This window comes from Nicotiana attenuata, chromosome 9, assembly GCF_001879085.1.
Source record: "Nicotiana attenuata strain UT chromosome 9, NIATTr2, whole genome shotgun sequence".
Classification (NCBI taxonomy): domain Eukaryota; kingdom Viridiplantae; phylum Streptophyta; class Magnoliopsida; order Solanales; family Solanaceae; genus Nicotiana; species Nicotiana attenuata.
Window position 1 is genome coordinate 43,671,090 of NC_031997.1, and position 24,303 is coordinate 43,695,392.

General features: G+C 34.9%; 2 protein-coding genes across 2 annotated transcripts; one reads left to right on the forward strand and one right to left on the reverse strand.

Annotated features, from left to right (window-relative positions):
* LOC109232333 (rRNA-processing protein EFG1) lies at positions 246 to 6,740 on the forward strand. Its single transcript, XM_019398065.1, has 8 exons — positions 246 to 581; positions 2,333 to 2,462; positions 2,561 to 2,688; positions 3,192 to 3,330; positions 4,194 to 4,302; positions 4,952 to 5,015; positions 5,111 to 5,392; positions 6,491 to 6,740. Exons 1-8 carry the CDS (start codon positions 402 to 404, stop codon positions 6,494 to 6,496), a joined length of 1,038 nt encoding a protein of 345 aa, XP_019253610.1. The 5' UTR covers positions 246 to 401; the 3' UTR covers positions 6,497 to 6,740.
* Positions 13,483 to 15,693, reverse strand: LOC109232334 (auxin-responsive protein IAA4). Its single transcript, XM_019398066.1, has 3 exons — positions 15,259 to 15,693; positions 14,345 to 14,644; positions 13,483 to 14,013 (listed from the first exon to the last, which is right to left on the reverse strand). The coding sequence occupies exons 1-3, from the start codon at positions 15,465 to 15,467 to the stop codon at positions 13,938 to 13,940; spliced, it is 585 nt and encodes a 194-aa protein (XP_019253611.1). The 5' UTR covers positions 15,468 to 15,693; the 3' UTR covers positions 13,483 to 13,937.

A 24,303-nucleotide genomic window follows, 5' to 3' on the forward strand; every position in this document is an offset into this window, starting at 1 on the left:
AATATTTATTTTCGTACCATTTCCTCATCAATCGCGGTAAGTCTATTTATTCCAATACTGATTTGCACCACCTCTAATTAAAAAGGGGATCTTTACAAAAGAGTCGATTGGCTTTGCAATTTACCTTTCTTAACCGAAACATATAAATTATAAATTAATTATACATGATTACTATTTAGGTTAATTCTTCAATATAAAAAAAAGGTTAAAAAAGAAAATAGGTTAATTCTTCATTAAAAAGAATTCAAAAAGAAAAGGTGAAGAAAAGAAAAAAGGAAAAACAGCAGGGAGCCAAACCTAAAACTCCATTGTTGTCGCACAATGTCTGCTCCACAGCTGAGGCTTCTTCTATAGAAAAGAATTGCTCCAATTTCAATACCGCCCTTTGTTTCGATATTATTATGGGGCATGGTGGTTATGGGAAACGGAAAATCCCTGACGCCGCTAACAATAGAAACCGGCGAGGACCCAAACCTAAATCTTTAGCTGTTGATAAGAAATCCAAGTCGAAGTCAAAGCCTAAGGCTAAGGCTGTTTCTATCAAGAATCAAATGCGCTCCATCGAACGCATGCTCCGCAAAGTATATATATTTATCCCTTTTCTCTCCTTTTTTGTTCCTAGTTCTGTGATTTTTTCTATTTCTTTGTTGATAAATATTAGGTATCTAGAAAGTATGTAAAATCCTACAGTAGCAATTTTGTATACTATTTAAAAAGTTAGTTAAAGAAGCTACTGTTTGACTTCAAAATAGTAATGGTGCATTCTAACTATACTATAGTGCCATGAAATGAGGTTGTTTAATGCTAAATCCTCAGAAAAAGCTTGAACTTTTTATACAGAGATGGATTTAGAAAATAACCTTTTATTTTTGTCTCTGTTAAATGTGCTTTTGATTCTTGATGAAGTTCATTTCCTTGTGTGCTATTTGGAGTTATTGCTTTGTGATGCAAAATGTAATTTTAAATTTGATTAGAGTTGGTTGCAGAAGTGATATATCTTGGTGGTGTTTGCACTCTTTAACTTAACTAGCAGTTGCATAGCAATGGAGTTGCTTAAAGTTGTTGTCTTTGCTCAACTTTCTTGTTGTTTATCTGTCGTTTTTTTAATTAGCTTAAGCGTCAAAAGACAAATCCTTTTTGTTTCAACCATGTTCTTTAGAGAGTGAAAAAGCAAAGAGAACAGTTGAGAAGGTTGATTTTGAAGACAAATAAAGCTCCCAAAACCACTGTTACTTGCCTAATTAATATCATAAACAAGCTATTGTGGTTAGTATCTGGAAATAAACAGAGATGGAAGTTGTAAATACAAAACAAATGAAACTTATAGATTTGGACAAACTTCAACATTATAGGAGTAAAGAGTAATAGGATGCTTAGTTTTTGTCATTTAATTTACAATTTATTTGTTTTCCTACCATCTTCCAGGAAGGATTTGTGATTACCCATCGATTGCTGGAACAAACTACTAAGTGTAGGGATGACTAATTTTGCACCCAATAACTGATACACTTTTTTGGCCCTGCCTTCTATCAGACATGAGCAACAAACTAGTGTTTGTAATAAATCTTTTTTTTACCAAGCAATTTTATTCCATCACATAAGTTAGATAACAGTTAGATAAGACAACGTAATGGATATGGTGGATTCATATTGCCGACCGCAACTAACTTGGGATCGAGAAGTAGTTAATTGGTTAGTTGGGATATAGTTATATTTATGTTTTTGTTAAATCAAGTATGACATCAATCTAATGATTATGGTATTCCCACTAATTGTATTAATATGTCGGATAATTATGGATGACATTTTTTCACATTTTAAGTGTTATGCTGTGGTGTCCATGTACCACTTTGAATTCATAATTATCTACCTGTAAATTTTGTAATAAGTTTTGTTTCCCAGACAAGCATTTTGACCCGAGACTCAAATGTGGGTTTGCATTAAATAGATTTAAAGCAAAGTTATTTGCTTGGTATCAGCCATCTCTAACTTCAAGTTCTCTCAAGTGACATACAGCTAACCTACACGTTTATTTAGCAATTTTAGTCAACCTATGTGTGGCCTAGTAGTCACTGAAGTCTTAGGTTCATATCCCAGTAGAGGCAAAAACACTAGTTAGTTTCTTCCCATCTGCTTAAGCTTGGTGGATAGAACTATCCGGTACTTGCGCTGGTGAGAGATAGCAGATACCCGGTGGAATAGTCGAGGTGCGAGCAAGCTGGCCCGGACACCACCATCATAAAAAATAGCATTTTTAGTCTTTAAACCTGAGGTAGTATAAGATTTGAGTGAAAAATTGCTGAAAAACATAGTAACCGGCTAATGTTTCCAGGATCTGCCTCCTGAAATTAGAGAAGTTCAAAAACAGAAGTTGGACGAACTCAAAAAGCAACAAGAACTTCACAATCGTCTGGCTGTGGAACGCAAAATATTTCTTCACAACAGGAAGGTTAAGTTTTTTGGTTAGTAACTTCTCCTATGCTTTATAAATTTAAATATGCTTCAAAAATGTTGTGCTTTAGTGTCAGAATTGATTCGTTGAGCTTCCATTTATTGGCAGAGAGAAGAAAGATTGAGAGAAGAATAAGACGTTTGGAGAAACAGCAGCGCACTTCATCTGGTAAGGCGCAAGAAACAGAAATTGCTGAACAACTTGCTAAATTGAAAGAGGACCTTGAATATGTTCGGGTGAGCTTCTGATTAGTTTACCTGTTTCTTGTGTTCTTTGGTTTCCATCTCCAGTGGAGTTCAACTCTGTTTTCACTATAATGATCTTTGTAATTATCTTTTCACTGAAGCAGTTTTCTACTTTTTCTCATCCAAGATTTAGAATTTAGTCTATTTTCTTTCCAAAGAAAGAAGTTAATGAGAAGGATAAAGTCAAGTGTTTTCTTCTGAATATTATTGTTGATGACATTTGCTTTTTGCTAGTGTCCTCTTATCATCTCAATGTGTCTCTTTCATATTGATGAAGATGCGATAGTTAGCCTAGATTTGGGGCCATTTGTTCCATTAGGAATTTGCTAATGCAGAGATCACCTGCTGTAATGGCTAACTCTGAAATCTATCTTTTAGGAATGGTTTCTCATATAATACAATAGAACTTATGACTTCTTTGCTAGTTTAAGTGTAAACATAATTAGCCATTTTTGTCTTCTCACTCTGATAACGAAGTGCTATTTCAATCGCAGTTCTTTCCCAAGAATGAGAAATATGTGTCCTTGTTTTCGGGAGGTGACGAGCAAGATATTGTTGACAGAAGAAGTAAATTACGTGAGCAAATTAAAGCCAGTATAGTTGCTGCTGCCGCAAGTGGAAAGGATTTGGAAGGTACTCTGTTGTTCTGGTCTGTAGTTCACATTAGTTTTGACTAGCTCCGCATAGAGTTCCTTTTGTTTTAATGATGCTTATTGCAGCACCTGGTATGGTCAAAATCTGTAACTAATAAAACACTACAGCGCAGATATGTAAGCTGATTTTATCTTACCTTAGCTACTAAGTTATCAACCTCACGTCCTCATCAAAACTTAATGGATCCTCTTTTTCAGATAAAAAAGGACTAAATGAATCTTTCCTTTTTCTTGTGTTAATCATTTTAAATTTTAATATCTGCAAGATTATCAGTTTTATGAAACATGTGAGCAAGAGGCTTAAATTACTGGTATTTGGGGAATTAAATTCTTTTTTATAGAAAAACGTGTACTTTAGTTGATGGTTATGTAGTGTTACTTTGTTATAGGCATTTAATCAGATATTTTCGTCCATGCTTCTGAATGATGACTTGTGAAAAAAATCTTGGTTAGCTTCCGTGAAATATCTTGGCATAATTTTTGGACGTAACATTAGGACGTATTATTGGCTTGGATTAAGAAATTACTTTTAAGAAGCTCCTACGATTTTAGCAAAATTGATCCTTGTCAAAAAAAAGAAAAAGGTTAGCAAATTTGAGAGTGGGAGATGGACGTTATGTCAGAAGCTGCAACATAGGGATCTTCAGTCGGCTTTAATAGATGGATAAATGGCAGCTAGGTGCAGGAATGAAATATCCTTATTGTGCTCAATATTTAAAGATAGTCTTTTAGACGGAAGTTAAGTTGCTCTTCTCATTGGTGTGCTTGTTAATTTCAAATTCAGTATTGGCTATGTTGTTTCCACCGACTCGAACTGACCCCTCTGCTTGCCTTTCCTAACAGAAACAGGGAGCGAAGATGATGGGCTTCTGGATTTAAGCAGCGATGATTTCTTTGAAAGTGGAAGCTCAAGTGATGATGCTGATGACGAGTTGACTGATAAAAGTGCAAGGTATTGATTTGTCCTTAAAAACTACTAATGCTGTTCACTTCATGCTTGCAGAACTTAGTAATTATTCTGTGTTGAGTCAAAGATTTATTTGGGAAGATGGACTGAAGTCTATAAATGTGTGCAAGGGGGAATTATGACATTATATCAAGGGTCATGAATTTTCTCGTAATGTTGTTTGATGAATAATTAGTGTTAGATTGTAAAACATAGAATGAGCTTGCAGTGAAGGTAGTACTAGTTAAGTTCCAATTCAAAGCTGGTATATCCATCCTCTTCTAAAACTCAATGGAATGAAGCAGGGAATAAAAATCGATCTTCTCCTAAAACTCAATAAAAGGGAGTAGGGAGACGGAAACCAATAAAAGGTGCAAGATTCACATGGACTCCACTTGTCAACACTTCGTTCTAGATTCTTTATTTTATTTTCTTAAAACAAACAAACAGCATAACTATGCCTGAATCCCTGACTAGTTAGGTCCACCTCCCACTTCTTAAAAGAGGATAAAATTGGCGTTCCCTCTGGGGTCTCTAGAAGGTGATTAATGCTCAGATAATGATCAATTTGCATGAAGCCTTCAGTATGGAACTCTTTTTAAGCCCTTGTTCTTGTTGGTCATTATAGGGAGAACTCTAATGCTTTTTATTGCAGAGAACAAGCTTCTAGTGCATCAGGGAAAGCAGCTTCTAGCATGTCCAGCGATGAAAAAAATCAGGTCTATCAAGTGGAATTCTCTACTTTTCCTACTGAACATTGACTTTGGAATTTAATATTCAACGTAGTCCCTTACTTTTGAAATGGTGTATGCAGAGGCAAATATCTGCCCGTGCTCTAATGCCACCACCTCGTCCTTCAAGCAAATCATTTAGTCATTCGGTAAATAAAAAATCACGGTTTGGAGGATCTACAAGTAAGAAATCATCTTTTCGTGATATGTCAACATCCAGCAACACATCAGATAGCATTGATCGATCTGCCTTCAGAAAAGGAAGATCTGCAGATTCACTCACAGGCAACAGTGGCAATATCAGCTCTAACTCTGATGCTCGAAAACCCCGAAGAAAGAGAAGACCAAAGAAGAAAAAACAACAGGTTGTTACTTTTGAATCCAATGTGGCTTTTCCTTCCTGATTATCATTATGCATACTCAATTTCAAGCACACTTGGCCAACTTATTAGTTAACTATGTCCTCCTTTGGCCTTGTGGCACCTAACATGCTGGAGACGCCCCAAAAACATGAGACTAAAGTGAACAATAAGTTGAAGTCTTCAATGTTGGTAAAATTTTGAGAATTATCCTGTTCAATTTATGTTGGGTTCAAAACATGAATGCACAGACAGAGTCAGAAGTGGTGAACTTGTGTACAGCAGGTTGTTGAATTTGTGTATTTCAGTGTTGTGGAAGTATATTTTGCCCCATGCTGTTGTGTCCTCGTACCTTTAAATAAAGGTCTACATCTTTCTGTGTTGGTGCTAATAATGCCATTCCTAGGCCTTGCTGTTTTTGACCTTTCGTGCATGAAGGTCAGTTTCTTGAGGAATGAATTATTTCATGCTATGCTGTTCTTCTCTGTTAGTAAAGTACTGTGTGGCTTTACCCTTAAAAAAGGTATAATGGAAGAAGCATCTGTCAAATGCATTTTCTTTCCTCTTTTCTCCTCATGTGTCAAATGCCTCTTTTTATTGTTGAAATAATAGATACTAATAATATATCTATATAGGTGGGTTCAAATTAGACTCTCTGGGCCTGATTGGTACGAGGGATAATGGATAATTAATCCCGGCATTAAATTAAAGATGAGTTTATCCCACGTTTGGTTGGAGTAAAATCGCGGATTAGTTATCCTGGGATTGTAGTGTTATTTTTATCCCTATGGGAGGGTGGGATAACTAATCCCGGGATAATTAATCATGGGATAACTTGTTTGCCAATCAAACGACCCCTTTGTGGTATTCTCTGTTACTTGGTAGGTCTTGTCCGGGGTTTACTTCTACATAGAATGCCAGATAAATATATAGAAATTTATTTAGTGCATCTTAGCCTAGTTCTTGAATACTGCTGTACATAAGTTTACCACCTTCAGTACAAAATGCAGTTCTTAGACTGTATCTACCATCTTTAAACACTCCTTTGACTTATGTTTCAGTTTTTATTCATAACTAACTGGTTGCTTGTTTTCAAATTTTCAGGCTTGAATCAAGTTACTATAGTTGCCAATACAATGTTGCAGCTTGTTTGTAGCAGAGTTCAGTTTGAGGACAATTGAAATGCCTCTGTATTTCAAGAATTAGATAGAAAATTTGTTGAGGCTACATCTGTTTGAATAACATCTGTTTGATAGTCTTCTTTTTAGTGGTGTAATCACTGCTTTATTCTCCAGCCTCTTACACCATTGCCTCCCCCAATTTTCTCCTAAGGGGTGAAAGAAATGTTTATTTAGTGTCAGCTGTTAAGACACCAAAATTTCCAAATACGTCACTTTTATTTTTCACAATTAAATTAAGTGTATTTAAAGACAAACAATAAAAGTGACAATACACACACACATTTCACGGATTAAAATTCCTTAATTCATGGACGTTTGTGCGTTAATTCTAACAACTCAGTATGAGCAAAAAGGAAACAAACAAACTTACAATCAGGGGCGGAGCTAGAGGACTAAGTGAGGTTCGTCTGAACGATCAAATTTTTTGTTATTTATACATAGTATGTATTTGCTGAAAGTCTCTCGGAAACAGTCTCTTTACTCCCGCGGCGTAGGGGTAAGGTTAGCGTACACACTATCCTTTCTAGACCCCACTTGTGGGATTTTACTGGGTTGTGTATATATTGAATTTTCTTGATGAAAATTCTGTTTCTGCCCCTGCTTACCCAGAATGCTTAAAGTTTCGCAAATTTTTTTGCTAACTGTAGTATTCGGAACAATTTACACGCACTTTGACTAATTTTACGAGATACATGTCACCTCCTACCGGTATAACTTTGTCCACCAAAGCTTGGACAGATTAAAAAAAATTGCAATCTGTAAGGCAAAGTCTTCTGTTTTATGCCACAATATTCATATCTTGCTTGTCCTATCTCTTTTTGTAACCTTTTGTTCAATTTCTGGGTGTTCAAAGCATTCAGTTATTGCTACATTGTAGGGGTGTACATAGGTCGGATTGGTTTGGATTTTGCAATTACCAAACCAAATCAATTGTATCGGGTTATTAAATCTAAAGGCCAAACCAAACCAATAAAACTCGGGTTTTTCACTCTCGGGTTTTCTCGGCTTTTTGGGTTTTCGGGTTATTTGATTTTTTTTTTTCCAGTAAAATCTTTGTAGCACAAAACAAATAACTTGTGCTCAAAATATTTCTTTAATCATAGTAAGATACAACTATATACGGTATTTTCCAAGAAAATAATACAAAATATGAGAGGTGTCATGGCATTATCCTAAAATATTCAACAATAAGGACAATAAAATTATGTAATATAAATATTGCTAATTAAAATGCCATAGTAAAAATAAACATAATCTAAAAGTACAAAGTCATGCTAAAATAAGTAGACTTATAAGGGAGTATTAATTACATGACTAAACGCTAAAGAAAAAATAAAAATATATTATGCATTTTTATCTAAATTATTGCAAAACAAAAAATAGATATTCAATACATTGCCGTTCGTAGTATTGAATTGAATGTCTTTTGTTAGCATTAATATTGATTTGATTTTGGTTTGGACTTTTGTTAACATTATTGAAGTTAATAATATTAATGGCTATAAAACTTATTGGAACATCCAAAAATTCTAAGTCCAACCTTGAAAAATACCTTAAAAGATAAAATTATGAAAAAGTTTAAGAAATATTTATAAATTACATCACAATAAGTATATTTATATATTAAATATAACTAAAGTTTCTATATATGTAATGTCGGATTGGTTTGGTTTCGGTTTGACTTTCTTTAGTTAAAACCAAACCAAACCAATTATGGTCGGGTTTTTTTTTCCAACACCAAACCAAATCAAACCAAACCATAGTCGGGTTTTTTCTCTCGGTTTGACTCGGATTATCGGGTTGGTGCGGTTTGTCGGTTTACTGTGTACACCCCCTACTACATTGGATGCCAAGTGTTTTTGATTTCTTTTTTGGTCGATAAACAGTAGATAATTAAACCCAAAAATAAGATAATGCAGCTCTGACTCTGCAGACGAAGTACTGAAGGTTTAATTAAAAGGTACTTTTGCCCTGTCAAGTTTTTACACTTATAATAATTATTTAATATTATAATTGACAATGTTTTAAAATTTGTTCAACCCGCTGAACGATGCCCTTTTGCCCTAAAGTGATACCATTCTATGTACACGGTGCAATGACAATTATATTTTTAAATGGTTTATAATATATAGGGCCTATTAGTTTAGTGTTTTCCCCGTCATATCTGTAGTATTAGTACGTACATTAGTATTCTGTTGGCATTAAATTTCTATGTCTACCTGTCATTTATTTTTTTACGGTCACCTGATTATTGGATTGTTGTTTGTGCTGTTTTTACATGGCTTCTCACTGTTGCGCTTCTTGTTTTTTTTTTTTTTAACGTGGTGCTTTTGCTTATTTGAACCGACGATCTATTGGAAACAGTCTCTCTAATGCGTATGCAGTACGCACTAACCTCCCTAGACCCTACTATGTGAGATTATATTTGTTGTTGTTATTGGTTTATATATATATATATATATATATATATATATATATAACTTTACATTACCAGTATACGTGCTATAATATGTTGTTTATCATTTTATTGATTATACGTTTCAAACAAATGCTTATTAGATAGAGTTATTTATAATTATCTTTTAACTTATCTGATTGTGTAAATATTTTTTACTACTACTCCCTCCGATCCAAAATAAGTGATTTTTTGGCCTTTTTTTTATGGTCCAAAATAAGTGATTTTTCCAGATTTCAAGAATGAATTAATTGTTTTTTTTCTACATTGTCCTTGAAGTAAATAGTGTTGGAATATGTGTTAGGAGTGTTTATGTGAGATAGTAAAGGTTAATATGGTCAATTCCATTGCTAATTAATGCTAAAAGGTGAATTTCCTAATTTGTGTGAAAACATCCAAAAAATCACTTATTTTGGACCGGAGGGAGTACATTATATCGAATTCAAAAGGGGATTTAAATAGGAAATGTTTGCAGGCTAACTGAATTTAAGTGAATCATTTCATATCTTTTCTTAAAAGCATCCAAACAAGTAGAGATTTTCTAAAAAGAATAAGATATTAAAAAATAGTAAAAATAAGAAAAAAGTTAGTTTAAAAAGGTTACTTTACTTAATTGCTGTCTAATTGTTTGCTGAAATGTGAACAATTGTAACCATTACCTCGTAAATCTCATCCTTAGCATGTGTTAATTAAATGTATCTGGACAGTAAGTGAAGAATAAGATTTGAGATATTGATTAAGATTATAGTAATAATCAAGTTGTTAACTTATTTAATTAATTTTTTTAGTTAACTTTTGTTTGCTTTATGTGCACAGCACAGGGCTCCAAGATAACTTAATTTTTATGCCTGAAAATTCGTTACAAACATTAAAATAATTTACAAAGCACAAGAATTTTCTTGATTGCTCAATAAGATTCTCAAGATTAGTGTTAATTATTCGATAAATGTTTTCTGTCTACCAACCAGCAAACATGATCCTTAAGAAAAACTTTGGATTCTTATGTCAAAAGCGCGGGAATATATATAATTACTCTATTTAATTATGATTAAGTAATAAAAAATTATATGCAAAACACATATCTTGCATTTTTTATTTTTTTGCTTGGTATAAATACGGGTGCAGATAAATTTTCTTTCCCCATATCCTCAGGGGTGTATATAGTATTAAGGTGACGAGTTTAACTGAATTCATAACTTTTAATGCGGAGCATAAATTTATGTGTAAAAATCTACTAAACTTATACTAACAAATAGTAGAAATGAACTCGTAGCTTTACAGTTATGATTAAGTGATAAGAAATTGTATGTAAAACGCATATCTTAAATTTTGTTGCTTTGTATAAATATGTGCGCAGATAAAGAAAGATACTACTTCTTATGCACGGTTTCTTTATACATATAAACAGACAGGCGTACACAAATATATGTGAAAATTCATTAAAATTTAGATAACATCTTAAGTTTTAAACTCATATTAGCAAAAAACGAAATATGAAAATTGAACTCATCAAGTATAAATCATGAATACGCCTTTTGAAGAGCGCAATTAAGGCAGCTCATATTATGCAATGAATAGAGAAATTATACCACAAAAACAATGACAAGTTGATAAACAAAACTAAAATCTAATCACATGAATCATTGTAATGAGAATCTTTTTTTTTTTTTTTTACTTGCCAATTAATCTTATCTCTGTGTAGAATAGGGCAAGAATATAGGCATGTTCATTAATGGTGGTGGATTTCTTAAATTAAGGACTTAAGTTTTAATGCATTCTCTGCATATGTACTTCACTAATTCTGATTTCTGACCATTGACCATGTCTGGCATTGAAAAAAAAATTATGCTTTAATAATTTCATATTGAACTTTGACTTTTTCTAAATGAAAGAAAATTTAGGTGGACTGTATTATGATTGTTCTTAAACAATTAAAACTTCTTGCCAAATTCTTAATCAATGTACTTGGAAGTTAAATCCAATGAACTTGCGTTTTAATCCAATGAAAAACTTTAAAAAAACTAAAAGGCATTTTGTTTTGTAGCATGGGAAGGGGAGTTTTGGCGTAACTGGTAAGGTGCTGCCATGTGACTAGGAGGTCACGGTTTCGAGCCGTGAAAACAGCCTCTTGCAGAAATGTAAGGTAAGGTTGCGTACAATATACCATTTTGTAATAGTTGTAGCTAGGGGTGTACATGGACCGGGTTGGTTCGGATTTTATCAAAACCAAACCAAACCAACAATATCGGTTTGGATTGGTTCGGTTTTGTCGGGTTTTTCGGGTTTTTTTGTTACATGAATATTATTTCAATCTTACTTTGTTAAAATTATAGATAAAGCTTTGATAAGTGAATATATGTTTAGTAAATATGGAAAAAAATTGACAAACATATGATCTATTAAAATATTTTTATGGGAGAATTTTTTTAGTAACACATGATAGTTATTTTCTTAGTCGTCTAACAATAATTTTTCGTTAATCTACAATTTCAAGGTTAATACATGAGAGGATTCCAAATATTTCAACATTTTCTAAAGAAAATTCACTATAAAGTCTTAAAAATATAAATAAAATTTATATATTTATATGTCGGTTTGGTTCGGATTTTTTTACTCAATACCAAACCAAGTCAAACCAAACCTAATCGGGTTTTTTAATCGGTTTGGTTTGGTTTTTCGGTTTGGTGCGATTTTCCGGTTCGGTTTGAACACCCCTCTTGCAGCCATGAGTTCGAATCTTATCGCAGACAAAAGCATATTATTTAAGTGAAAAATGGTAGATGAATAAATTTATTATTCACCAATGCGTCCAGTTGATCCTCAGGGATTTCTAAATTATGAAAAAACAAAAGTTCACCTTTGAATATAACTATTGAAATTGAACATTATCTATAAATATCAGCTATTGTGTAAAGAAAATTGGATATGAGAAGATTATTTTTGCTGGCCTGATTATTTGATTAATGATCATATCTTTGAACCTTCATCTAAGAGTTGGAGAAGATACCCCTTATCAAATTTCATCCAGACCTTTGGTAAAGAGCGCTATCTCCTTTAATAAACTTTATACGATGCAAATTTGGATTAATTGGACCAATAAATTTTGAATATCAAATGATTCTATTAAAAAAAAAAAAGGAAAGTTCTCAAGATTTGGAGCATTGAATATCTTGGTTCTGCACTATTTAGCCTTGAATTGGCTACTTAACCAGAGAAAAAAGAAATAAAAAACCAGAGTTGAAGGAATGAAATAGACTTGTAGCTTTGGATTCGAGCTCTAGGAATGGAGAAATTCTATGTAGGAAGTGCTATTTCTTTTAATGAGCCCTATGCAATGCGAATCTGAATTAAGCAGAATAATGAGTTCTGAATATTCTACCCAAAGAAGTAGGAAAAAGACTAATTTTGATTATTTGGAGCATTGAAAATCTTGGTTTTGCTGCTCTATGTTGGCCTTGAATTGGCTAAATTAACCAGAATTGAAGAGATGAAATAGACTTGTAATTTCCTCCCTTCAACTCTCAGTGTGTTGTTTGAATTCTTTTGCCTTATGTTAACAATTTTTTTTTTCCCATCTCCGATATCCGCATTGGAGTCCGACTATATCCAGATTCGCGCCGCGTAGGGCCCCATTCGGGGGGTAGCGCTCCCTACCAAGGAATTTTCCATACCCATGGCTCGAACTCAAGACCTCTGATTAAGGGTGGAGCAGCCCCATCCACTGCACCACATCCTTTGGTGGTGCCTTATGTTAACAAGTTGAAAAATCAAGTATTGTTATCTAATGAATGTAAATACTGGTGTTTCACTATATTAGTGTTTTAGAATTCTCCAATCTTGGTAAAAAATCCCTTTTCCCTTTTGGTTTATTTGCTAAAGTCATCATTTTTGTTTTAAAATTTGGCTCATATAACAAGTAGAGGCAATTCAGAGTAGTAATTCTCTTAATATTTCTAAGGTAACAATACAAGTCAAATAGAATTGTTATTATCAGTGGAGAACCGGAGATTAATGTATCTTCTTGAGCCGGGGGTCTTTCGAAAACAACCTCTCTATCCCTTTGGGGTAGGGGTAAGACTTGCGTACATTTTACCCTCCCAGACCCCACTTGTGGGATTTTACTTCTTTACCCCTCTGGGGTAGGGGTAAGGTTTGCGTACACTCTACCATCCCGAGGTCCCACTTGTGTAAAATTGCCGAGGGTCTTTCAAAAACAACCTCTCTACCCCTCTGGGGTAGGGGTAAGATTTGCGTATATTTTATCCTCCCAGACCCCACTTGTGGAATTTTACTTCTTTACCCCTCTGAGGTAGGGATAAGGTTTGCGTACACTCTACCTTCCCAAGATCTCACTTGTGAAATTTTTATGTGTTATTGTTGTGGAGATCTATGTCTGTTTAATATGAAACAAAAGGGAAAAACAAGAGTTTGCAAGATGTAGAAAAAAAGCAGCTGAGATCTGTGAACCAGAAATATTATGACTGAATTTGTACAATTGCTTTCTTAGCAACAAAAAAGAAAACCATAGTCACTTTGTGTATGTTTGATGGGATAATTCCAAACAGAAAATAAAATAAAATTTGCAGGATCTTTAAACCACCATGGTTTGTTTTTCCTGCTATGTATATATAACATTTAACTCCAAAAAGAAACAACAAAAATAAATAAACTGTAAGTTTTTTTCTTGTTTGCACTTCTCCTAGTTGCAAGTCCAGAGAAAAACTGTTTCAATTACAAGATAATAATAACCTAAAAATGTAAAATTCAATATTCATATTCATCTAACTCGATAACCCAAGCTTGAAAAATACTCTCTTTTTAGTGTCAAGAGAGCAAAAACTTCATTTTCATCATCTCTTCTACTCCTGACATAGAAAAGGTACAAACTTTCTATTTTGGGAATTAACAATTATAGTTATACTCCACAACCCAAGCCTCTTGCTTCTGATCCTTTCATTATTCTCAGCCTCTTACAAGTAGACATAAACATTCTGCAATATCATTCAAAAAAAAAAACATTAGAGATCTTGGAAAATATATATATATATTTATCGCCACTTCCAAAAATAATAGCCGATAAAATATAAATTTTTTGTATATATATACATATTATATACATAAAATATACATATTATACACACTTTTTGGCTAGCGAATGCAATTTGTTTCTGCCGAATGGCCAATTTTGTATATTACCCTAGAATCTATACATATAAATAACATGTTTTCTGTAAGAAATTATGTAAAATCTATTTCAGACTAATAGGTTCACGTAAATTGAAACGGAAGGAGTAATTAAAAGTTCAAGAATGAAGAACTTACTCCCAAGGAACATCACCAACAAGCATCAAATCACCATCTTTATCTTCATAAGCAGGAGCAAATTCAGAACATTTGTAGCCTTCTCTTTCTGAGTATTCACCAATAGTGAGTTTGAACATGTTTTCTAAAGCTTTTAGCAGTTCAGGATAACACTTGTACATTTTCAGATCAATTTTTCTAAGATAAGGTGCTCCATCCATGCTAACTTTGACATACATTCCAGATTCAGTTTCTGTTTTCTTTGGTTGGATATTGTTCTTTCTGTAAGATCTCACTGGTGGCCATCCCACTATTTGTGCCCTGAAATCATTAGCCAAAATATTTTAGTGTTTCTTTCTTACAAAAAAGAAGATTTAAACCTAATCTTTTAAACTTAAACTAGCCGGCGGATGTTTTATAATTCATGTACCATATATGTATAATCAATATATAATCTATGTATACCGGCTAGAAAAAGTAAACATTAAATATGTCCGGCTATTTATGTAACAATCCCTATTTTGGAAGGATAGGGTTAGATGCAATAGGAAAGTTGTTTTTGTGTGATCTATAGGCAGTAACGAAGCCAGAAAATTCGATAAGGGTGTTCAAAATTTGAACATCCTTCACTAGTTGGCTATGCCGGGCGTTCAAAGTCTATTTTTTTTTTTATCAATAGCAAGTAATATTTTATCCTATACACAGTATAATTTTTCGACGACAGGTGTTCAGCTGACTAGCGTTGCCGCCCATAGCTTCACCCCGCCTATAGATTAGCGTTCCGAGCCCTAAAAGCAGCCACTAATACTTACATTAGGAGCTGTCTACATCTCATCACTTACCCGTGTGAACGTGGGATACCTTGTGCACAGGCTGCCTGCCCTTCTTATAAAAAAGCTGAGATTTTTATATCAATAAAAAAAGTTGAGACTTACTTGGAAACAGGTGGGGTTTTGACATCAGAACTAGACTTTGATTCACAATCTTCTGCATCTTCAGCTGATTGAGGTAAAGCCCTTTTGTTATTCTTGGAATTTGACAAGATGTCTTGTTCAGATTCTTGATCTTCTGTCCCTGGTAAACCTAATCTAAGCTCAGTTGCTTTGAGATTCAGATCTTTTTGATGTGCCACTAAACTTTCCATTTTTCCCTCGAAATAATTCTTGGATATTATCCCAAATAAACCTCTTTAAAACTAATAAGCCTCAAATACAAAGTCGCAAAATTTCCAAACACTTTCTTGATCAAGATTGCTGCTTAATTCTTCAAGATTGAGTTGATAGAAGAGATGTGTAATGCACTTGTATTTGTATTCAAGAAAAGGTGAGTTTTTTTTTGCAAGTTGTAGGTTGCTGTTATATAAAAGAGAAAGGTAAAGGGAAATTTGTAGACAAAGGGACTTTAGGTGGGGTGGTGGGGTGGTGGGGTAGGTGGTTGTAGGTGGGTGGGTGGGGTGGGGTGGGTATTTTGGAGAATCAAATGATAAAAATATTTTTGGTTAAAGTGCATAAATTTCGGACAAAGGCAAGCTAAAGTTGTCGGTAGCAAGAGTAGCAACTTTTAGACAAGGGAACCAACATTTAGGGGACAAATGTGGGACAAGTTCAGCCTCCCATATGGAAATTAGACTTTGAGGATTCAATGGAAAGGGATGGTTAAGATGAGTTTTGGGAGGCTATGGGAGAAAAATCCAGGTATATGGAAAAATTACACGACACATCAAACATATACATTGTATTAAGAGTCCGTTTGGATATAAGAGTTTTTTAACTATTTTTCGAAAAAATTTTATTTTTAGTCGAAATCAGTGTTTGGCCATAAAATTTTCAATTTCACTTGAAGATGAATTTTGGAATTTTTCTAAAATTTGAAAAACTCAAAAGCTATTTTTTAAAAAATTTCACTCAGATAACTCACAAAAATTCAAAAACAACCCAAAATTATATTCATGTCCAAACATAACTCTAATTTTCAAATATCATTTTCACTTGATTTTTTTTTTGGAATTTTACAATTCTTATGTCCAAACGCCCACTTATTGTTGGGTTATGGAGATGGGGTTGGGTAGGGGCGGAGCTAAAAATTAAGTACGAGTTAACAAGAATTTAATTCAGAATCTAATATTAATACTATTATCTTAGAACTCATAAAGTTTAAATTCTGGTTTCGCACGTAAAAATAGGTGGTTTTATAAGTAGGGTATGGGAATAGAGAAAAAAAAGTTTACACTTTACACCACCAAAACGTGTAGTGTAATGGTTGAAATCTCGTCATTCTAAATCAAAAGTCTCTAATTTGAGCTTTGGAAATAGAGAAGGATCTCCCTCAAGTACAGCGGCAGAAGGGAGCTTGACTGCAAGACTCGCTGTCTAATAGGGACAAAAGTCAGCCTTAGTACTCCAACGGCGCCGAGTGGAAGGACCATCGCGTAATAGATAAAAGTTACTCTAGGAATAACATGCTATCTTTCCCAAGAGCTCACATCGACAGGAAGGTTTGGCACATCGATATCAGCTCTTCGCCATGGGGCTGTAGAATGTTCCAAGGTTGGGTTGTTTGTCCATTTTCGTTAAAAATATTTTATTTCTATTTTGTACTTATTTAGCGCGAATACAAATTAATTGATGATAATTTCCAAATATTGAATAATCAAAAAATAAATAAAAAATTAAAAAAAAAAAAAGCCTACCATGTGGAATGAAAAGGAAGGTCCACATGGGTGTTGGTTATGTATGGGCAAGGCATGGTATAGCTTTTGAGGGAACTGAGATTTTGGCGGAGTTTGAATTTTTGGTTAAGTTCATGTTTGATGTCTACATTACGTCAATACCACATGCTGTATTTTTTTTTTTTTTTTTGTTACACATGGATTATGAGTAGAAATAAGAAATAATGGGAATCAAAATCAAATCAAATCAATTATATCGATTGAATTAGTTCGGTTTGTCGGATTTTTCAGATTTTCGGATTTTCTTTTTGTTACATGAATATTATTGCAATCTTATTTTGTTAAATATTTTATAAGTAAATATATGTTTAGTAAAAATTAAAAAAATTAACAAACATATGATGGAGAATTTTCTTAGTAACATATGATAGTTATTTTTTTTAGTCGTCTGACAATAATTTTTCGTTGATGTACACTTTCAAGGTTAGCTGAATAATTAAACATAAAAATCAATATGATACTATGATATGTCCTATTTAATTTTAAATTATCGAAATACCACTTCAAATTCGAAAAAGATATAAGAATTTAATAGATCTTGACATACGAATATGCAAGAACAAAGAGATTGAATTTCACTAACACTTGATAAGAAAGTGATCATACAATCTATTATTTAAAGATAATAAAAATAGAGCTATTCATATTTAACTAAATATTGTATCCCATAAGAGAATCGAATATATTTCAAGATATTTTTTAAAAAAAAATTCTATAAAAAGTCTTAAAAGTATATATAAAAAATTATATATTTATATGTCGGTTGGTTCAGATTTTTTTATTCAATTTCAAATTAAATCGAACTAAACCTAATCAAGTTGTTTAATCAATTTGATTTGATTCTTCGATTTGGTGTGATTTTTCGGTTCGGTTTGTACGTCCCCTACTCATATGTATAACTAATATATGAGTAATAACATTTATTGTCTGTATTTGAATTGACTCTCTTCTAAGGAATTCTATATTAAAAGTTCTTTTTTTCAGTGTTAGACTTTATTTGGTTTAAACTTGATTAATAGGAAAACTCCAAATCTGACACTGTTGAAATAATGAAATAAATACAAGAAATGGAAATGTTCAACTAAAGTGCTGCACCTTTTCAATATTTTGCTACCTTAATTTTGTTGTTTTTCTACTTAGGGTCAATTTAAGTTGCCAAATAAGCATATTCTTTATTTAATAATAAATATGACTAAGATATTCCAATTCAATTTAAAAGTTAAAAAACGAATTAGGTCTATATTTGTAGGTTGACATTAATTGTACCTTTTTTTTTCTTCTTTTTTGCTTCTTTTTTTAAGCAATATATTTACAGCAAATTATCAATTCAGTTATCATATACTTGTTGACGCAGTCAAAAGGGAGAGTATAATACAAAACTCGCATTATTTTTCTTTGACTTTTTTTCACATCTTAGATTCTTATATACATGTTTATTTATATTCTATAGTTTAGAAATGCTGCATTACTATTTTGTGATGTATATAGAAGTTTTTATGCCTAGATGCTTAAATTATTCGTGTTGCATTCAATACAATTTTAATTTATCTTTTTTACGCTTTTATCTGTTTCTTAATTCTATTTTCAAAGGTAATAAAAACTTTTCGTGAGGCTTATACCCCGAAAACTTTGCTCGTACAAAATATTACATCAATCTAATAAATACAAGACATATACTTTATATATACACTTTTTGACACTTAACTATGGTTAACTTATATATATTTCACTTAAATTTATTAATTTTTAAAATTAATTATTTAGTCACGTATAAACACCCAATGCAAGTAGGAAAAATTTCACATTAGAACAACTGGGCTCCCTACTTTTCAATTTTATAGCCCATATTTCAATTTACAACCAACTAGCTCAAAAATAATAGGCTAAGATTCAACATCCAACTCCAATAGGTTCTCAAAATTACTATTTAATTTTTAAAAAATATTCCTCAAGCTTTTAAATTAATTTTTGAATCAGTAACTGTAACTCAAATATTAGTTTAACAACCAAATTCATATGGGTGGTGAAAATTAGATTTTTAACAAGCTTAAATATGTGAGTTTAAATTTCGAATTTGATTTTGTGAGAAATTTGGAGTGGATGTTATCTAGACTTGTTAGAAATAGTATAAGGAGGTTGTATATAAAATTTGAAGTCATTTAATGGAGATTTGGACTGGTTTTGAACAAGAATTGCGACTGAAAATCGTGAAAGAAGTTCGTCTACAGATGCTTGTATAAAGGTGTATAAAAGTGTATAATAGTATATAATAAGATGTGTTTCTACACTATTATACACTATTATACAATATTATACATAATTATATAAAAAACTGACTTCATCTTCTTCCTTGCGTCTTTTCTGAAATTTAACTCAAATCTTGCTCAAATCTACTCCAAATCACTTCAAATTTAAATTTTGAACTCCTTTTGATATTTTCAATCAATTGGAACAACACCCAATCCAAACAACTAACAAATTCAAAAAAACTCATTTTTGAAAGCAAAGCTTTGAATGATCTTTAATGGTGGACTTCTACTCTTCAATTTTCTTACATTGCAAGCAGGTGACACAAGAGGAGAAGCAGAAAATACACGGCCCCTTGAAGCATGTAAAAGATGTGAGAAGAAGAGAGAGTGAAAGCAATGGTTCTGAGAACACAGATTTAACTCCATATCTTTTAGAAGCAAATGTTGTAAGAACACAGATTTTGAATTTACTAGTACTTTCAAAATATGTATAATGTGGGCTAGATCGGGTAAAACTTAAAAATCTGGGCCATTTTTTGTTATGGTACGAAATCATGTGTATTTTCTTATAATTCTTTCATGCAAGTACGTATTTACCAGTAAAGCACCTCGTCTCATAACTTGTGTCTATTGAAATAAGGTCTAAAATCATCAATTTATTTGCTTTGAAAAGATAAATTGACTGGTGATTTTGTCATTGAACCAATTACGCGTAAGCCATCCTGTAAAAACTGGTCAAGTAAAAGATCATTATTCATTATTTTGAAGTATGATGTTTCCCAATGTTGAAAGATCAATTAAAATACATAGTTGCCTCCCCATAGAAAAAAGGGCAAATTACAAGTTTGTGTACGGGTAAAACCGGGGGCAATGTCTATCCTGATTTCCCGATGAAAAATCGAAGGAGGAACACGTATCCGCGTGATCATAATCGGGGCCAGGGACCATCGTAACGAGACCCGGGAAGGGTGAACGACATATCCGACATCGGACACGCTAAAGCGACACACTCCAAACCGCGTATAACTTCTAGACCTCGGGAGACGCAGCGGATGATTATGCACGACTGATAAGGGATCGTGATAATCGCCCTCAACTGGACATTGCGACGCGAATCTCACTGAGAATCAATTACGGATCAATAATTACCAGGAAAAGGAGATTCTCACCTCTTTTAGACTTCTACTAGGACTGAAACTCTCATACTATATAAAGGGGAGGTTTTTTATTTCTTCTGACACATTGTAATACGCGATCCAAGGCAATAAAAGTTTATTTTTACCCTCTAGCTACTGTTAAGAATTTTGCTCACTTGTATTGTTCTTCATTCACAACTGGGCTCGAACCGAGGGTCCAATCGAGAACGAGGTTGTTGTTCAATCTAAGATCAGGCTTGGTCATAACATTGCGATTGGTTTGATCGTTTATTTCGTCTTTAATTCATTTATCTGCTATTCTTCATTATTCGTGTTGGATTAAGCCACATATACTTTAAACCGCATACAAATATAATTATTACCTAATTTTGGGGTAAACAGTTTGGCGCCCACCAGGGGCTTAGGATAATAGTGGTGATTTGATACGAATCTCCATAACATGCGCTTTTTTACGCTTGTTCTTTGAAATCTTATTTTCAGGTCAGCCAAAAAATGCCAAACTCTCAATCTGCTTACTTGAACGTTGACACTGAGTCTGGCCATCGCGAAAATAATAATTTGGTGCCCAACAACGATGTGCTTCCTGCCGATCCCAACAGTGTCCCAGCTGCTAACCCGATCGATGCTAACTCGCAGGTGGCCATCAACATCAATTTGCCAACTGATCCCGAAAACAGTGTTCACAAGGGACCCCGACCGACAGATCGAGAAGCGCCCAAAGGCGAAGGTGATTGGGTGAGCCTGCGACTGATTTACGAAATGTTGTAGATTCAACAAGCGGCAATACCACAGTTGTAGAATAAAAGCCATGCCCCCAACAGGGACGAGCCCGTGCAATCCTGGGAAGCACCCGAGTAGACGAACAAATTACCGAGAGGTCGGGTAAAGCCGACCCAAGGTAAATCCTGAGGCGATGAAAACGCTCAAAGCGTTGACGAAACGAGTGGATTCAGGTGAGAAAAAGATCGAGGCTAACGGCAAGAAGGTGGAAACATACAATTCTAGAGTCGATCAGATCACGGGAGAACCTCCTATATTGAAGGGGCCGGACTCCAAGATGTTTATCCAGAAGCCTTTTCCTTCGAGCGCGGCACCAAAGCCGATCCCAAAGAGTTTTTGTATGCCCGACATCTCCAAATATAATTGGACCAAGGATCCAAATGAGTATGTTACCTCCTATACATGCGCGATCAAAGGGAACGACTTGGAAGACGATGAGATCGAGTCAGTGTTATTGAAGAATTTTAGGCAGGCTTTGTCCAAGGGAACGATGATATGGTATCACAACTTGCAACCAAATTCCATTGACTCATTTTCTATGCTTGCAGATGCTTTCGTAAAGGCCCATGTCGGGGCCATAAAGGTCGAGACTAGAAAGTCGGATCTCTTCAAGGTCAAACAAAGGGATAACGAGATGCTCAGGGAGTTCATATCAAGATTCCAAATAGAACGAATGGACCTACCACCGGTTGCAAATGATTGGGCCGTTCATGCATTCACTTAGGGGCTCAACCCCCGAAGTTCCTTGGCCTCTCAACAGCTAAAATAAAATTTAGTAGAGTACCCGGCGGTAACCTGGGCCGACGTCCACAACAAGTACCAGTCGTAGATCAGGGTCGAGGATCTGAATCTGTTTACCCCATCAGGGCCGATGATAGATCTAAGAGAGCCATTGATCATGAGCCAAGACCGATCCGAGATCGGCTTCAACCATACAGCGAGGACCGAATGGAAAATGGATCCGAGCGTCACCCCGCAAGAAACGAGAAGAGAAGCGATCGAGGGCCCAGTGGCCGAGGTTTGATGAGCAAAAATAGGTTCGATAGGCCGCTCGGGAGTAGGGAAGCACCGAGAATATCGGAGTACAACTTCAACGTGGACGTTGCCAGCATCGTGTCATCCATAGGACGCATCAAAGAGACCAAGTGGCCCCGACCATTGTTGTCCGACCCTACCTAGAGAGATCCTAGTTTGATGTGTAAGTGTCACGGCACTCATGGTCAGATCATCGATGATTGCTGACAGTTGAGAGAAGAAGTTGCTCGGTTATTCAACAATGAGCACCTCCGAGAATTACTGAGTGAGCGAGCCAAAATCCACTTCAGGAATGGGACGCCAACAAACAGGTCGAACAAGAGGAGCCTCAGCACGTGATCAATATGATCATCGGATGTTTCCCAAGGACCAATGATGAAACGCACTAAAGTATCTATCATAAGGGAAATGCACCCGGGATTATATTTCGAAGGGAGCCATTTTGTTCAGAGACGAGGATGCTGAGGGAATCGTACAACCTCACAATGATGCACAGGTAATATCCGTACTTATCAATAAATCTCGAGTTAAATGTGTGTTGATTGACCCAGGTAGCTCGACCAACATCATCAAATCAACGATCGTAGAGTAGTTGGGGTTACAAGACCAAATTGTACAGGCAGTCCGGGTATTGAACGGATTTAACATGGCGTGTGAGACCACGAAAGGAGAGATAACCTTGCCAGTAAACACCACTAGGACAATCCAAGAAACGAAGCTTTACGTGATCGAAGGGGATATGAGGTGCAACGCTCTATTTGGAAGGCCATGGGTCCACAACATGAGGGCGGTACCATCGACCTTGCACCAGATGCTGAAATTTCCCATACTAGGGGGAGTTGAAACAATCTACGGAGAATATCCGACCGCAAGGGAGATGTTTGTCATCGATGAGGTAATCCCGTTGCTCGCGGTTTCGACATCAAGGAACACGGAACCGACCAAAAAGAAAGAGATTAAATAGCAACTGCTGATACCGGCCTCGGACGAATTGGAAAAACGAGAAGAATGAGGAGCAGACGATGAGGACGATTATGGCGTCCCGAGATCATTCAGAGCTCCTGATGACGCCGTTGCTACCAAATCAACAATTTAAGAGTTGGAACAAGTCTTATTAATCGAGCATCTGCAGTATCGTAAGGTATACTTGGGCACTTGAAACCCCCGAGCTCAGGAAAAAACTTAATGATTTTATTAAAGATAACGTCGATTGTTTTGCTTGGTCCCATCTTGACATGACGGGGATCCTACCGGAGGTAACCACTCACAAGCTGAGTTTGGACCCGAAGTTCCATCCGGTCAAGCAGAAGAGGAGACCACAGTCCGAGATTAAACACACATCCTCAAGGATGAGGTATCCAAACTTCTAAAATTGGATCCATCCGGGAAGTTAAATAACCGGATTGGCTAGCTAACGTAGTGGTAGTACCTAAAAAAGGAAATAAACTTAGGATCCATGTGTATTATAAAGACCTAAACGAACCATGCCTTAAGGATTCTTTCCCTTTGCCTAACATTGATCGAATAATCGACGCGACGGCCGAGCATGAGATACTTAGTTTTCCCGATGCCCGCTCCGAGTACAACAAAATTTGGATAGACCAGGACAATCAAGAAAAGACATTTTTCATAATCGAATTCGGCACCTACTGGTATAACGTAATGTCATTTGGATTAAAGAACGTTGGTGCCACCTACCTACACCTAGTAAACCTGATGTTCGAAGAACAAATAGGGAAATCAATGGAATTTTATATTGACGATATGTTAGTCAAGTCCCGACGAGCAGAGGACCATTTGAAACATTTGCAGGAAACCTTCGATATACTAAGAAAATACAACATGAAGCTAATTCCGGAGAAGTGCGCATTCAGGGTCGGTTGGGGCAAATTCCTCGGGTTCATGGTATCCAATTGAGAGATAGAGATCAAACTTGACAAAATAAATTCCATAGAGGACATCATCGTAGTTGACAACGTCAAGGCAGTTCAAAAGCTGACCGGGCGTATAGTCGCATTGGGCCGATTAATC